Genomic DNA, 16,710 nt, shown 5'->3' with positions numbered 1-16,710 from the left:
AGTTATTTTGACCAATTCCAGTTGAATGACTGTTCTGACACGTTGTGCGTACTGCAGCCTAAATAAGGCTGTAGCGTAGCTTTTTGTAGTGGAATTGTTCCAGAGTGTTTAGTATCTGTAGGGTAACCACAACTTTTGTCCAGCCAGTTTTAGATGGTTGCTGATACAGGTGGTAAAATTGAAAGTATCTGAAGGCATCTCCAATTCATAAGGCTGATATTGTCTTCAGCGTTTTACTGCAATTTCTTATTTGTATCAGAAGAGAAATAACATGTCTGAAGTCACCCAACTCACTAGTGCCTGTGGTGAAAACTGAATGTACCTCTGGAGTTTTATTTTCACTAGATCATTCTAATTCTAGTGGCTGAAATGTCCCAGGTTAAGGTCAGTAACCTCTGCTTATGTAAGCATCTCCGTGGAGAAATCATAGAATGGTTTGGGTTGGAAGGGACCTTAAAGATCATCGAGTTCCAACCCCCTGCCATCAGCAGGGACACCTTCCACTAGACCAGGTTGCTCAAAGCCTCATCCAGCCTGGCCTTAAACACCTCCAGGGAGGGGGCATCCACAACTTCCTTGGGCAACCTGTTCCAGTGTCTGGCCACCCTCACAGAGAATCACTCTTTATCTGTCTTGAACACTTGTATGTTTCCTTCCCCGATGCTGTAGCACAAGAACCTCGCAGTGAGAGTTGGGGAATGCGTATGTTTTCTCATATATAGGAAATTATTATAACTCTACAAAAGAGATGAGATTTTATTTGAGAGGATGAGGGAAGATATTTCAGATTTTCTAGAGGAAAAAGAAAAAAAAATCTTCCCGAATGTAAAGCTTAGTACTTGTGTTTTATTTCCTCCTCCTTTGTAATTAAACTAATCTAACTGGGAGATTACTTCTGTCTGTAGGACTTCCTTGGAACTAGGGGTTTTGTTTATCTGAACCTTTTCCAAACCATTTGTCATTCTGCTTCTAACCATCTTTACTTTCTGAAGCTGGGATGCACTTGTCCTCTGTAGCTAAGGCTTGTCATTGGCTTCTGTAAGGGACTTAGTAATACTCGTTGCGTTATTCTGGGTCACCTTTTCTATGCATCCCAGCCTCTTGCTTTTGATTTTTTTGTTTTTAACTGAAACTATACTGAGAAAACTCCATTGATGTGTCCTCAGGGAATCATTTCCTCTTAATTCTAAACCTCTAAAGTTGGAGGTTATGAGAAGTTTAAAGATTCTGCTGCTGCTCTAGTTGATGGTTGAATTGAAGAACATAATGGAAATGTGAGAAAGTTCCTCCCAAATCTGCTGGGATACTGATTCCACTAGTTATCCAGCTTGAAACGTTCATATAAAGGGACAACATGCAAATTGATATCCTTAAGATGCTGGCAGTTCAATTCAAATTGTTGGCTTAATGGAACACTGAAATTAAAGGAGAATGAAGCAGCCTCAGGAGCTGGTCAGATGGATGCTCATGTTGAAGTTTGTATTTTTTTTTGCTATTCTCTAGGGCTGCTTTGTTTTTAAACCAAGTCCTAAGAAGAGAAGGGTGTCTCAGAAAACAGGTGAGTGCATTTTGATACATGTTGCTATACTGGGGTTAATCCTGGAAGGTTCACCACATGTGGCTGAATTCTGAGGATTTCTGTTGCTCCTCGATGTCAGTATTCCTGAAAACTCATTTCTTCAGAGGATCCCCAGCAAGCTGTTGGCTAATGTAAATGTTTTTTTCTTCTCCAGTATTCAAGATTGTGTAGTTATCTTTGTCTTTGCAAATTTTTTTCACAGAAATCCTTTCCATGCTACCATAAATTGTTTACCAGCTGACAAACTATTTATCTGAAGAGTCTGAATGAGCCACTTCTAAGCTATGGGAGTTGGAAATTATATCCCATTCATAAGTCTCATCATATTTGTGGTAGTTTGCCTAAGTTTCTTGAGGAAAAGAGAAAGAAAACCCATTTGTGAAGTAGCTTCTGTCGGCTAGTGGTTTGCTATATATATTTTTTTTTCTCCAGCCTGTATACTGTGTATACAGGTCATTGTCATTTGAGGAAGACTGAACAGGACTGACTCTTATTGAAGCCACAAATAATGCTGCTCAAATAGCTGCTGTTTGAGACTCAGCTAGGAAATTTACTATTCTTATTCCCAGGTTAAACTTTTCTGGGCAGCACCAGAGCTGTCAAAAAGTGTGACAATTTGTATAAAAAAGGTGGAGGGGAAACTAATAGGGCCAGATTTTTGTGGAAATTGCCCCAGGCTCATTCACTACCAGAGGGACTGACCGTAACACCTGCTTTAAAATTAATCCCAAGTTATTTTTTCCATGAGAGTTGTCACATCTGTAGCTCAGGGAATGAGAGGCAGGGAAATAGAATCCAATCTGTCATTCCAAGTCATTGCCAGGTAATTAAATCAACAACCAAGACCTATGCACTTAAACCACATTGAAATTTTATCCCTTGCTGGATATTTTTGGTTTTGCAAGCTTAGTAATGCTAATGTTGTTCTAGTTAGCAAATGCTTTGAGACAGAAAAATAAATTTGACTGAACTACCTGTAAAAGAGAGGCAGAGGTGAGCTCGTTTGGCTGCCACAGCAGTTGGTTAGAGTGCTGTTCCAAATAAACAGTACTTTGATGTGCCTCCATTCAGTTTGGAAGCCCAGGCCTGTCAAATGGGAAGTTTCAGTTGGGAAACTTCACAGCATTGATAGTTGATAATACTGTTGCACCCCACAAAAGGCCTTCTGTGCACGGTTGAGTTTTGGTAGTATAAAAGAATTGTGCCTTGGCATATTACCACTAATGTGGTGGCTGGATTTTCTTTGACTAAAAGCCTAAGACCTGTGTAATCAGAGTGGATTATGTATTTTAAGTGATTTTTCTTAAGAGATACAAATGAGGTGTTGGTTTAGGGGAGACAATGAAAGTGCAGGATGAGGGATGCCTCTTGTTCTTCGTTTACAGAGCTGTTTTGGGTGGTTTTAATTGTGAGATTTAATTAGGAGATTAAATATGCTCATCGACTGATTCTTTTCTAGATATCTGGCCACTGCTGATGCTCCATTGAGTGGCCACTAAATGGACATTCATGGCTAGCAAATGAAATTTTTATATGTGTATGTTTAGAAAAAAACAATTATGTTTAATGTCACCTTGTAGCAACAGTTAACAGACTGTTTACTTAACCTACAGTCTTTGTGTTCTTCCAGGTGATGTTAGTGAAGCATTAAACCTACAACAGACCTGCTAAATGTTTATGCTGGGAGTAGGATAGTGCTTTTTCTTTTTTTTTTCTTCTTTTTTTCTTCTTTTTTTCTTCTTTTTTTCTTCAGGGAAATGTAGACTGTGTGAATGTGGGAGGAAAAACAACAAGAAAGCTCTCACTCAATTATACTAGTTTCTATTCAGTCTCCCATTTTACTCCCAGCTCCGTCTTTCCTTCTTAGTTGGAAGCTGGTAGAGAGTTTCTGTGCTCACATCTGTGAGGCAGAGCAGCACCTGGGAAGCCAGAGGTATTCAGAAAATGTGCTAAGACACTGTTTTACCAAAAAGGATCTGATTTTTCCTTTTCTTTTTCATAAAGAGCATGTATAGAAGTGAGAGGCAACTTAGAGGGGAGCCAGAAATGTGCCTGGTTTTGCGCTTGGAAGTTTTGCTGGCATAGTTGCGTTGGTTAAATGTATTTCTTTTAAATAAATAAATCTGTATTTCATGTGTATTTTATACCTTGACAGTCCTTTCCTGGTATGCCTTATTATTTTCAGGAAATTGGTGTTACCTGCATCTTTCCCGGGGAACAGAAAGGATTTTCATGTATCTGTTCTTGCAAGTCTTTATGGTTCTGACTGTAATAGTGAAGGAGGATTGAATATTTAATAGGTGAAAGAGACCCACAAAACTTTCTGAAGCAAGGGAAATAATTTTTTTTTTTAATTACTTGATTTTAATAGTAAAGGCTGTGTGCTCTGATTTAGCCTTTATCTCATCTGGGGCTTGAGATGGAAGCCATTCTTTACCTTTTGCCTGCATGCTTGGGTAATAGATTCTGCTTGTTCCTCACTTATTCTACTTGATACCAGCATTTAATTAGTTGATTAAGAGAAAAGTCATCTCCCTCAGATATATACATGGGTTAAGAGGTTCTTGTTTCATTTGGGTGCTTTGTTTTATTCTCCACAAAAAAATGTTTTGTTTTAATAATCTTATTTTTGCTTGACTTCACTTTCTGTCTTTCTAGCTAATTATTTTGGAGAGAGAAACAGTGATTCAGATGATACTGAGTTGCGATTTGCTACTTGCCAGTCCTTATGGAATCAGATCAAATCGGAAACAGAGGTGAGTCTTGCACCTAATACTAAAGCAGTGTTTTGCATTTATAAAAATGCTGCTTGTTTCTTTGTTTCTCAAGTTCTTATTTTTAACACACTTAAAAGTGCAATTAGTTAAAGCAATAAAAGGACCAGAAATATTGACTGAGACTGAAATTCCTGTCTAGAATATAAAATAGTAATAATAAATCCATCAGTTACACATTACTTCTCACCATACAACTACATGCTTTTAATGCTTCAAGCTGTAGCTTCTGAGCTTCTATTCTTATTAACTGTCCTTTTTATTAATTCCTGGCATATTGCTGTTTTCTGCCTTCAATTCAGTTATGTGCTTGCCAGTCCTCTGAGGATTTTGGGCTGCTCTTGACCTCAGCGTTACGGGTTTCATAGCAGCCCAGGATTCACAGTGGATTTATGTGACTGCATGGATGTCAAATGGTGAATGACACAGTTGCAAGGACAGTCTACTGAATTGGTACAGACAGTGTCAGTGGGGTTTTCTGGTGGGGATCGGAGTTAATTTCATACTGAGGTGTGACCTCCTAATTGTGGGTTAGATGGCATGCTGTTGTTGTGTCCCTGTAGCCAGCTGGCTTGTGCTGTAGTATGAAAGTTGCTTCTGTACAGCAGGGATTTCCTCCTCTATTCAGTGTCAAGGATTCTGGGCAAGTGTTTTGTATTCCTCTGCCTGCTGTGGGGCTCGAGACATTATGAAATTTTTTTTTCCAACCTTTGTTTTGGAATGTGCAGTAGAAGCCATCTGGGTGTAGCTTCCAATCTGGACCCTTGCGCTAAACTCATAAATTCCTCTGTTTCTGTTCCTACTATTCCATGATCGTCCTCACTTTGAGTAGTCAGCACCCTTTCCAAACTATTAACTAGCTGGACTGAGCAAAGCAGTGCACTGCATCGCAGTGCTGATTCTAGGGAACACACAGAAGTTTGCGGAGGTGTATTTGGTGTCTTCCTGCCAACTGCTCCAGCTTGATGGGTTAGCTACCAGCATTGGCAGTAATGTTGGCAGCTGCCCCAGAAACTGCCTTGTCAGCTGCACAGTGGACTACAGGGAAGGTGACATTCTGTAGCTACTTCTAGAAGACCTTTTCTTGGATCTTCTTTCTTTGGCACAGTGTTGTCAAGGCTTTTGAGACAATTCTTCTACATCGCCGACAGTGGCTGCAGGATTTTCATGTTGAAGAAGTGTTGGGTTTTGTTTTGGTTTTTTTCCTAGTGCTCTACAAGGATTTCTCCCAGAGCAGCAGGCACAGCCCATTATAGAGAAAGCCTCTCTGCCATCTGCAAAACTGTCATTCTCTCCTGTTCTGAATCTGCTGCCTTTGTTCTCTTTGAGGCTGCTAGGAACTCTTCTGTATAATGGAAACAGGGCTCAGGTTTTTGAGGTGGCATCATGTGTGATCTCCTGGAGATGTGACCTGAACTCCTTTGATAGCTGCCTCATCAATGCTGCTGGAGATGGCCTTTGCCACTTTGTTGAAAATCAAGTTCACTGCTGTGTGTGTCACTTCCTGTTTCTAAAAAAATCTTGATGATGATTTTATTGGGGGCAGGGATCTAATCTTGTTTCTGACATCTGTGTTCTAGAGTATATACTGATATCCTGAACTTCAGCATACAGCTTTTTTTATGTCTGTTCTAGCAGAAGGCATATCTTGGATTAGAGACAGATTTCCAAAGACACATATGTACTAAAAGAAATACAAAATGCTGCCACTATATTTCTGCCTTTACAATTTTTATCTCCCCCTGCTTTCTGTCACCTTTCCATATATTCCTGCATATATTCTTGTATGAAAATAATCCTGAAGGGCAAAAGACAGCATGGTCAATGTGGCAGCCATGAGATTTAGTATTTTTTCCTATAAAACATACTTAATACTTTTGTTTATTAATTTTTTTCTTTCATCCTGAATTAGATTTGGAGGAGCTGAGTGTTTGCTCACATACAGATTTCTCAGAAAAATATTTACAGCTGTTTTGTAAGCCAAGAGGAAATAATAGAAATTTTCATTAACATTCTTCCAGAAACTAATTATGTTGTTTTATTCCTCCTATGTCACTTACACTTTGTCAGTGTGGGTTTTTTTTTCCTTCTTTAAAGCCTGTGGTGTGACAACATAGTTAAGCTTATTTACTTTCCAAGTTATTGTTGAGGCGTTTGACCAGAAGTTCCAAGATGGGAAATGTCTGTGTTTGCCACACAGTGAATAAATTAGTGTGTTTATAGTTCACAGGAAAACTTCATGTTATTTAAAATTTTACCCTGGAGTTTGAAGGATCAAAAATTATGTAGGAAATGGAAGATATGCTGGTGTTTCCACAATTTTAGAAATAAAATCTCTCTGTGTTTGTTTACAGCAAATACAAGAAGACTTGAATAAGCAGTTATTTGATAACCTAGTAAGTTTTTTGAGGCAGTCTCATTCTGAGTTCCAAGAGAAGACAACAGAATGGACTTGTCGGATGAAGACCAGAGAAATCCCTACTGCATCTCTTGTCTTAGGTAATTTTTAAAATATGTTTTGTTATTTTAGTCTGCTTAAAACTGACACAGATCAAAGAAAAATATATTGCTGACTTCCAGCAATTACTGTGAGCAGTATCAGCTTCAGAAATGTTAACAGAGGGGATTGGGCTGGGAGAAGGAGACAGGGTAAGACCTCCTTCCCCTTTGTCTGTATGCATAATAATGCAGTAAGGTAACACCTTCCTTAAAGATCTGTCTTAGGCAGCTGGTAGTGATTTTTCTTTTTTTTGTGCCTGATGCACTGGAGATGCTTTGATTCTCTCTGTTTCTGCCACGAACATGCTTGGTGGTTTCTATGACTACCCATGGAATTACACAGCTTCTGTATTTCTGATATGCAGTGCGTCTTTATGTGTAGAAAAGCAGTGTCGTCATGTTGGAAAAGGAGCAGAGGGTGAAGAAAATAGCTGAAGATACTGAAGTTAGTCAAGTTCTGAAGTTTGTTTTTTTTTCCCTCCCAGCCTTTCTTTCAAAGGATTGTAACTAATCCTAAACCTGGTTCAAGGCAACCTGATTGTATTTTCAGTGGATCATTTTAGGGAATCAAATCAGGCCTGTGTTTCAGATTTACCATGTCAGCACTAACTAAGCCTGGAAGGTAATCTGCTTTTGTAGGCAGCAGAAAGTGAGAAGTTCCTGCTCTGAATGTTTCTGTGGAAGAAGCTGTGAATTGCCTTCTGGAGAGGCTTGTTCCTTTTTTAACGATGTTAACAAAGGCAATAAATATTGAGTAGTTCATGGTATATTCAGACTGTAATTCAAAGTAACTCATAGTAATTTTCATCCTTACATAAGCCATATGAGGATTCAGGTCTCAGGTGTACACACTGCTCTTCTAGAGAAGGAGAATTTCATCTTATTGTCTGCAGGCCTTGGATGACCCTGGATGGTTTCTGAGGGTATGAGGTGCAGGGAAGTTAAAAAACCAATCCTGCTCCTTGCAGGTTTGCACCCATGAGAAATCTTTGGAAAAAAAACAAAACAAAACAAAACAAAAAACCCTCCAAACTATAGGAGGGGCCTTTGCAGTGACTCTGTGTTCCTTTTCATCAGCTAGTATTAACATGTATGTCTAATTTTGTGCTAGTTTTTCATCTTTCCTCATAGATGTCGTGATGCTTTTCATTCGTTTCTTGAATATTTGAGGTACTTTCTGCTGTTCAGTTTATTAATCAGACATTGTGGTCACAAATTACAGGAAAAATGCCCTTAAAAATTTATCTTTCTTCTAGGTGTAAATGTTACAGATCATGACTTGACTTTTAGAAGTCTCTCAGAAGTCCTTCAGAATAACATTACTCCTTATATAGCCTTGCTGGAAGCCAAAGATTGCCCAGGTAAATACTGCAATAGCTTTGCTTCTTCATCTGAATAAGCTGTCACTTAACTAGAAATTCTAGCTTTTACCCCAAAATGTAAGAATAATGGGATGGAGGGATCTTGAAGACTTTCTGGAGTTGCTCAATCCTGTGTTAACATAGCAGTAATGCCTACTGTATTTTAAGAGGTATCCAGTTCTGTTTAAACAATGAAGACTGAAATATTACTTAGTTGTAGTATAATGTCAAGACCATGCTGCTTAGTGTAGTGCATGTTGATATTGTAGGCTGGCTTTCCTCTTGTTTAACTGGACAGTGTGTGTAGGTATGTGTGTATGGGGGTTGGACTAGATGACCTTTAAAGGTCCCTTACAACTCAAACCATTCTAAGATGTGGCACTCGGGGGCATGGTTTAGAGGTGGACTTAGCAGTGTTAGGTTAATGGTTGGACTCAATGATCTTAAAGGTCTTTTCCAACCTAAATGTTTCTATGATGCTGTGATTCTCTGTACATATTCCACTTTTTAAATGCTTACAGTCACATTATTACAGTTAGGGAATGGGCAGAATAAAATTTTATCCCACTCTCCTTGCTCCTTTTTTATTTTTTAAGTAAAAAGATTAAAATCACTTACGGCAGCATCCTCAGATTTATGGATTGGCTGCCTTATTTATTTTTAGGTCACTTTAATAGCATGTGGCTGGAGTTCAAGAAAGGTGCAGGGCCAACAACTTATCTTGAATTGTTGCTCTTTAGGTGAATTAATAGGATTATTTTTATTGCATGGACATCATGCTTGTCATTAATATTTCAAGCTTTCTGAAGCACGAGATGTGCATTCTGGAGAGAGAAGGAGAATAATCATAAAAGTGAAAAACAGTAAGTGATAACTTGGGGTAGTTTTTTAGAGTATGAGTTGGAGAAGTGTTACCAAATAACCAAATGTCTTTATTGTGTGACTAAAAATGTGTTGTGAAGGCATAAAAAATCTGATGCAGAAGCTGATGGGGCAGCTGATGAACTGCTATGTAGATGTGGACTCATTGGAAGACGAGGACTATGTGCAGGTTTCCCAGAGGAGAATACGTTGTTCAATGTCTTCTCTTATCGACTGGTATGAGAGTGTAACAAAGGTATGATTACTTTTATTTTTTTAATATCACCAGTTTATAAATATGCCTGACCTTTAGATGCTTTTAAAAAAGAAATTGAATAACTCAAGTTTCTGTGCTGTAGTGGAAAAAATACCAAAGGTTAACTTTTCATTTAATACTAAAAAAATAACTGAGATTGAGGTGATTTGAATATAAATCTGTAACATATATAACAAATGTGGAGTTAGTTTCTGACAAGGTATGAACGTCAGAATTCTGAAAAATAAGCAAAAAGTACTATTTTATCATGTTAACTTGAGAACTAGAAACTTAAAATGCAGTATCAACTTCATGCCGGATGCTTTTCTCCCAGGAGTGCTGAGATGTTTTGTTTATTAAAACAAAACTTTAGGAAAGAACAGCCATCCAGGGGAAAGGCACTATGTTACTGCTAATGTGCCATTATGTCATCTGCAGCCACACTACATTGACAAGCAGTGAGAAAATAACCTTCAGAATGTATTTGTATCTTTGTATTTAATAAAGCTAATGAAGTTTTGTTTCTGTCATGAATAAAAATTAGAACTGATTTTATGATGACTTCATCAGAGCAGTGTGTTAAATGAAAGTTTAATGAGTACATGTTCTTTTTATTACTGGGTAAAGATACAGGAAATGGGCAACATCCGTGTACACAGCTCAAATCTTCTCCCACAATCCCAACAGAATTTCACCAGTTCTGTCTCACAGAGCTATTCTTGTCTTTGTTGGAATGTGGGGTTTTAAAAATTGTTTATTCTTTGTATTTCCTGCTGTGCCAAACAGAAGGAAGAAAAACTGTGATTCTAGATGCTAATAATAAACACAACTGTTGCAAAACTAATAATAAATATGACTGTTACAGAAAGTCAGTCATGTCACTTTGGAGCATTCTAATACCCTATATGTGAATCAGTCTTTTTATTTTCCTGTCTTCTGTTTCATTAATGCGTAATGAATGGCTTTAAAGAAAAAAGATTCTGAAACTCCGAGCAAAAAACGATCTACTTCTTCCAGACACCTGCAATCTCCTCCAGTTGTAGTCATATTCAAAGACATGGAAAGTTTCACCACAAAAGTACTTCAAGACTTCATAGTCATCAGCAGGTAACATGACCTGAAGTTTAGTTCTTCCACTCCTTTACCCATTTCCTATTTGCAACTGTTTTGAAGTGTAACAGTGAGGCCAGTGGAGAGTCGGAATCAAATATTGATGCTGCTTCTTTGCAGCAGTGATTGAGCAAAAACCTATTTGCTAGGTTTTGGGTATACATTATCCTAAAGCAAACTTGGGACTCTGAACCAGAGTACCTAAGGGCTGGGTTGAGGTATTGGGTCGCTGATTTAATTCTTCATGTAAGAGGATTTATTGGTACTAGTTGTTACAGAATTTGTGATTGTGAAACTAATTTTTTAAGGTGCCTAGATCTTTCTTCTGTAGACTTCTAAAATTGTTTTCAGAGTATATTTTTTGTATGACCACTGATGTAATGCTGCTTTAAAGGTCACTAGTTTACTAATAGGAGTATGTAAAACTTACCCAGTTAATTTCTCACTGTTGGCCAGGATCTGTAACGAGTAGCTGACTACTTCAGGTGCTCCTGTGCTTCTGTCCTTATTTTTTCCTTCCATTTTACTCCACATCAGAAGTCTTTTGGTTTACTGGCAACAAATCTCTTAATTTACCTCTTTCTGCATTGAAGCTCAGTGCTGTAGTAGGAACATAATGCATTTGTTTCATGATTTTCTATAATGTAACTATTATGGTTTTTTTCTCTCTTCTCCCATGATCTAGTCAGCATATCCATCAGTTACCTCTAGTACTGATTTTTGGAATTGCTACATCTCCAATGATTATCCACAGCTTACTTCCTCACTCTGTTTCCTCTCTGCTGTGCATAGAGCTTTTCCAGTCTCTTTCCTGTAAGGAGCACCTGTCTACTTTAATTGACAAGGTAATTCCCTTTCTAAATAGGAGGAGTGTGTGTGTATTCAACCAAAGTGTCCGTGTGGCCTTTAAAATAGGTTTGTCTGACGCTTTTGAAATCGAATCTGTTCCATTCCCACCTCATCATTAAAGTGATGCTTTGAGTTTTACTTCGTTCTATAAAAAAGCTTTAAACGTTGAAAAATTCAGTTCAGTGTGAATTTTGCTGCCTCTCAGAAATGAGCAGAGTTATCCCAAATTGTCATGCCATGTAGACAGTGTGGCTGTGCGATTCTTGGTACGCTGCTTTTGTGCAGGATTTCCAAAATCGCTGTTATGCATGCTGAAGGTAGGGGTATCCCTGGTTGTTAAAGCAATCTCTGTCCTGTTTTTTGTAATTCTTAAATAAAATACAAAAATAGTGATAAGCAAAACTAACTTCAATTGTTGCATATTAGTAAAAGGTACTTACAAAAATGTGGTGAAATAATAAACTGAAAATCAGTCTTTGCATGGGTATTTTAGTAGCAATACTGTTTTTAGAAGTTGTCAGTGTATTTAGTATCTCCTTTAGTTGAATGCTAACACATACTGAGAGTTGTATCAAATTGTATATATAAATTTTCCTGAGCTGAATTCAAGAAATAATTTCTGCTATGGCTGCTTTTCCTTTTTATCTCCCTTAGCTGCTTCTGACAACCCAGCTTCCCTTTAAACTGGGCGAGAAAGTTCTGCAGGTTCTCATCAACATATTCTTGTACCATGATTTTTCTGTCCAGAATTTTATCAAAGGATTTCAGGTAGGCAATGGTAACAAGAACTCAAATTATGGTTGTGAAAACAAAAGATAATTACTAGGCACTGAAAGATTTTTAGGTCCTAATCTTGCTGTCACTGAGTTGGATGGAAAAAAAATGTCCTTTGGAAACGGTTTGGATCTGTGGACTGGTGGATGTTTTAAAGTTAAAACCTTAATTGCTTAGGTTTTAAGGGAAAACTTGTAGGACAGGTATGAAGAAGCATGTAAAAGCTTACTCCACTACAAAAAAATATATTTAAAGGTTACATTTAAAATGATAACCTGCCATAGCGGGTAGAAAGACTTGTATTTTGCTATAGGTCAACTTTTAGCTTCTAACACCCGTGGCAGAACTCTCCAGCTGTGATCCTCTGTAGCAGGTCCTTGTACTCTGGTTTGTCATGGTGTGAGTAGGCTACAGCAGCATCTCTTTCCCACTTGAACTCTTCTGGCGTGGTTTCTGGATGCACACTTCTTATCTTTTCAGGGAAACAGGAGCTGTAGGGTCATTTCCTGTGTGCCTTTGAGTAGCAGGTAGTGCTTGTGCTCCAAGCAGCTGTGCAGCGATGTGGGAATTACATTTACCCTTTCAGGAGGCAAAGTGGAAGACTTCAAGGTTTCCAAAATAGTCTATACAGAGCTAAAAATAAAAATTATATTTTTATTGGCTTGTATAGATCTTCATATCTAGATGTATTTCTGTGTCTGAGCCTCCTTGTAGCTTTTATGGATCGCAGACAAGAGTTCTCTGACAAATTTGTAGTCCCTGTAATCTCTTTTAATGCAGGATTGTGAAATTGTTTCTTTCTTGCTTGGTTCCATGAGTGAACCTGTTAGTAAAATATGCCCTTTTAGTGTCATATACCTTTAGAATCTCTCAGATTCAGTGATTATACATGACCAGGATACATATTCTGGCAATAGTACCTCTTCCTGCAGACAGACCTGCATGGGCTTTCATAGGTTTCAACACCTCTTTTGAAAGAGTCACAAGGATTTAATAAGGTTTTGGTTTTTTTTTTCAAATAAGATCTGATAAGCTTGCTTGTGTACAGTAGTTACTTTTCATATCTCTATATATACTTCTGGTATTTGTGAGCACTGGGGATGAATACATAACCTAAGGAATGCAGTAATTCACATAGGGAAACAGAGAGTGTTTGACAAGCTGTAGTTACCAGTGAGGTAATGAATATGAGTAGCGCATACAGCAAAAAAGGAAATTAAGTGACTCTGTTTAAAACTGAATGATGAGTGTTCTGCAGTGACTTCAGGAAATTTATGAACTGTGATGAATTTTGTTTTTAAAGGAATACCATTACTACCATTGTAATCATAGAATGGTTTGGGTTGGAAGGGACCTTAAAGATCATCTAGTTCCAACCTCCTGCCGTCAGCAGGCACCCCTTCCACTAGACCAGGTTGCTCAAAGCCTCGTCCAACCTGGCCTTGAACACTTCCAGGGAGGAGCATCCACAACTTCCTTGGGCAACCTGTTCCAGTGTCTGACCACCCTCACAGTGAAGAACTTCTTCCTAATATCTAATCTAAACCTACCCTCTTTCAGCTTAAACCCATTTCCCCTTGTTTTGTCATTAGTTGCCCTTATGAAAAGTCCCTCCCCAGCTTTCTTGTAGCCCCTTCAGGTACTGGAAGCCGCTATAAGGTCTACCCAGAGCCTTCTCTTTTCCAGGCTGAACAGCCCCAACTCTCTCAGCCTGTCCTCATAGGAGAGGTGCTCCAGCCCTTGGATCATCCTAGTGGCCTCCTCTGGACTTGTTCTAGCTGCTCCAGGTCTCTCTTGAGATGGGGGCTCTAGAACTGGAGCACTACTCTATGCACTGTAGTAAAAGGAAAGCATTAAAAGGTAGATATAGCAGGGAGGGTGAATTTTATTAACGTCACTGGTTCTTGCTTTGTTTTTCAGCTCTGTATTATGGAGCACTTCTATTCCCAGCCTCTTAGTGTACTGTGTTGCCAACTGGTAGATGCTAAGAAGAGAGTAAATTCTTTATCACATGATCAGTGTGAAAACATTCGAAGACTGCCATCTTTTAGAAGGTAAAAGGAGAAATAAATTTTTGGACAATCTTGTGTTTAGTCAGCTTTAAAAAAGATAAAAGGAATTTGTAAATGTAGCTCCATGAAAACTGTAGATCACTTGTGTGTGTGTTTCTATAGTAAAGGTAAATCGATCAAAAGGAGGACAGTTATAAATAATTTCAGGAAACCTTAATCTTCTGGACCAGAGAGTACAGCTTCTGTAATCACTAGAACTTTTTTTTTTTCCTCTTGTTCTTAGTCCAGAAACAAGCTATTATGACAAATAACCATAAATCACTTTTGAACTTGTTAAACTGACTTGGAGCATAATCTCTAGGATTTTGGAGTGGCCTTTCAACTTCCTGGATTTGACTGTCCCTTTTTGAATCTTCCAAAGAAATCCTTATAGCAGCATAAAATTACTGATTTTTTTAATCCTATAATCTTTAATCATACTTTACATTATAATTTTCATGTTATTGTTTTTTCTTGCCATCAGGTATGTGGAAAGTCAAGTATCAGAGAAACAGATTACACTGCTGACAGAAGACAACTTCTTAAAGGTAAAATTTTAAGAATATATTTGGAGAGCAAAAATAACTTCCCAATATATTAGTTTGTGGAACATAATAAAATACAAAAGACTAAGATGTATAGTTCCATATAACATCTTTCATACACCATGTACTGTGCTTCATGTCCAGTGATGGAGAATTAGGATTGGCAGGTCGAAATTCTAAGTCTGTAGGCTTGCCAGGTATACCTTTATACAAAGCTGCACAACTTTTACCCGTGGCTAGAAATATAACTGCTTAAAAAGAAGGTTACAAGGTTTATTTATGTCCTTGTCTTGTAATGTTTGCTCAGGCTGACTTTCTTGGAAAGCCAGTGAAGTGTTTGAAGAATGAGTAAGTAATCTTGGAGGTTATTTCATAAGCTCTTAATCCTCCATACCCTCTGTGTAGTTTCTGATTGAACTCAACAGGGCAGTCTGGGTCCCGAGGCACATATTCACACTAGGTGTCATACAGGATTTAAACTTTAATTTATGTTACATGTTTATCTGAAGGTTTGTCAAGTGATTCAAGTCAGGCTACTACTGTTTTGAGCCCTTTAGGAATTCACCAACAAAGATCTGTTGGTTATTTTCACCAGCTGAACTACTCCCAGTAGAAGCATTGCTCAGGGTAAAGGGTGTCTCTTAACTCTTCATTTCCAGTATAGCTAATGTGTCAGGCAGATAGTACTACTGGAGATAAAGCAATTAATTTAGCTAAGCAGAGCTTCCTGGTCTGTAAGGACTTTGCAACTGTGAGCAGCAATGATAATGGCTGGAAGAGGGGCTGGTAGCAGACAAGTTTGCAAGTGCAATGCAACTATAATAGTCAAGGTGAGACATGATTTATACATGGTTTTATAATCCATAGTCTTCAGTGGCAAGAACAGCTTAAGCTACTGCTGTTCTCTTGCTGTTTATTCACAACTCAGCAGATACGCCAGCACAACTGCTTTTGTGGTTGTGCAATGATTGTAATTGGAGAAACAATCTAATTAAAGTAACATGACCCCCCCAAAAAAAGACAAGAACATGGAAATTTTTTTGCTGGATTGTCTCTGCAGAATGATTTCTCCAATGTAGTTTGCTCTGCAGGTGCATAAATGCTTCTGTTGAAAAAACAGGAGGAAGGAAGCAGGAGAGGAGCAGCCAAGACACTTCTGGTTTTGGGCTGCTACTTTGAAAGTTGAATACTCATCAGCTTAAACTTTATATGTTTTAAACATGATTTGTTTAATAACATACCCCTTATTTCACAAGCTTCACCCTGTAAGTTTGGGAAAGAAGCCAGAATTCTTGTGCTTACGTGCATTTGATGCTTCTGACAAATTTTAATTGAAGAAACTTGTTCCCCTCTCTGTAGTAGGGGTAGGACTATTGTTGCATTGCCATGCTGACAGTGTAGTCTGCCTGGGAAGAAAAGGCCCTGCAGCTGCATTAATGAGATGCTGTTTATTCTGTATGTCATACTAACCTACAATATCATTCTGAACTTTGGAAACACTTTCAAATTCACTGTGATACTACATATAAATTTACTGTTCTTGTTCAGGACTAGGTAGAATTGCTTGTTGAAGCTTAGCACCTAAACCTGCGAGACCCTTTGTCAGCTGCAGTTTATATTCCATGTTGTTACCGCTTTTTTTAGTAACTATGGGAAGAGTTCCACCTATTTGGAATAATCAGTTTTAAAAGCAATTTTACATCCTAATTACTTAATTAAGTAATTACGTAATACTCTTAAAGTTTTCATGGCAAATTTAATCTGAAATTAAGTAAATGTGGCGACCTGTATTTATGGAAACAACGTTGCATAGTCTTCTGATAATGTTTTCAAACTCTTCTAAAACAAAATATGCTTTTTCACTCTGTTATTTGGCAAAATACATAGTCCTACTACATTGCAATTTATATTAAGTACATCAGTCTTGATCTGGGAAACAAGATGAGGGAAATATAGATGCTATAGTTCTGTGGCTTTGGGGGAATGAGCTGCATTATAGAGAACTTGTTTTCTTCTCTCAGCTTTCTTTGTGGTGGGGATTTTCTTTTTTA

General features: G+C 38.0%; 1 protein-coding gene across 2 annotated transcripts in view; it reads left to right on the top strand.

The window, feature by feature from the left end:
* The first annotated feature begins 997 nt into the window (after window positions 1-997).
* The window catches only part of ORC3 (origin recognition complex subunit 3), a 32,621-nt gene continuing 16,908 nt past the window's right edge, over window positions 998-16,710 (top strand). For both annotated transcript variants that reach the window (XM_010175638.1, XM_010175637.1), the window contains exons 1-11: window positions 998-1,021; window positions 1,504-1,558; window positions 4,238-4,335; window positions 6,708-6,852; window positions 8,109-8,213; window positions 9,176-9,330; window positions 10,301-10,437; window positions 11,126-11,285; window positions 11,944-12,057; window positions 13,984-14,117; window positions 14,599-14,662. In XM_010175638.1, coding sequence (XP_010173940.1) covers window positions 998-1,021; window positions 1,504-1,558; window positions 4,238-4,335; window positions 6,708-6,852; window positions 8,109-8,213; window positions 9,176-9,330; window positions 10,301-10,437; window positions 11,126-11,285; window positions 11,944-12,057; window positions 13,984-14,117; window positions 14,599-14,662 — 1,191 coding nt within the window. The remainder of the gene's footprint in view (window positions 1,022-1,503; window positions 1,559-4,237; window positions 4,336-6,707; window positions 6,853-8,108; window positions 8,214-9,175; window positions 9,331-10,300; window positions 10,438-11,125; window positions 11,286-11,943; window positions 12,058-13,983; window positions 14,118-14,598; window positions 14,663-16,710) is intronic.

The sequence above is a fragment of the Antrostomus carolinensis genome, unplaced genomic scaffold (genome assembly GCF_000700745.2).
Source record: "Antrostomus carolinensis isolate BGI_N321 unplaced genomic scaffold, ASM70074v2 scaffold45279, whole genome shotgun sequence".
NCBI lineage: Eukaryota > Metazoa > Chordata > Aves > Caprimulgiformes > Caprimulgidae > Antrostomus > Antrostomus carolinensis.
This window is presented reverse-complemented; position numbering and strand designations above follow the sequence as displayed.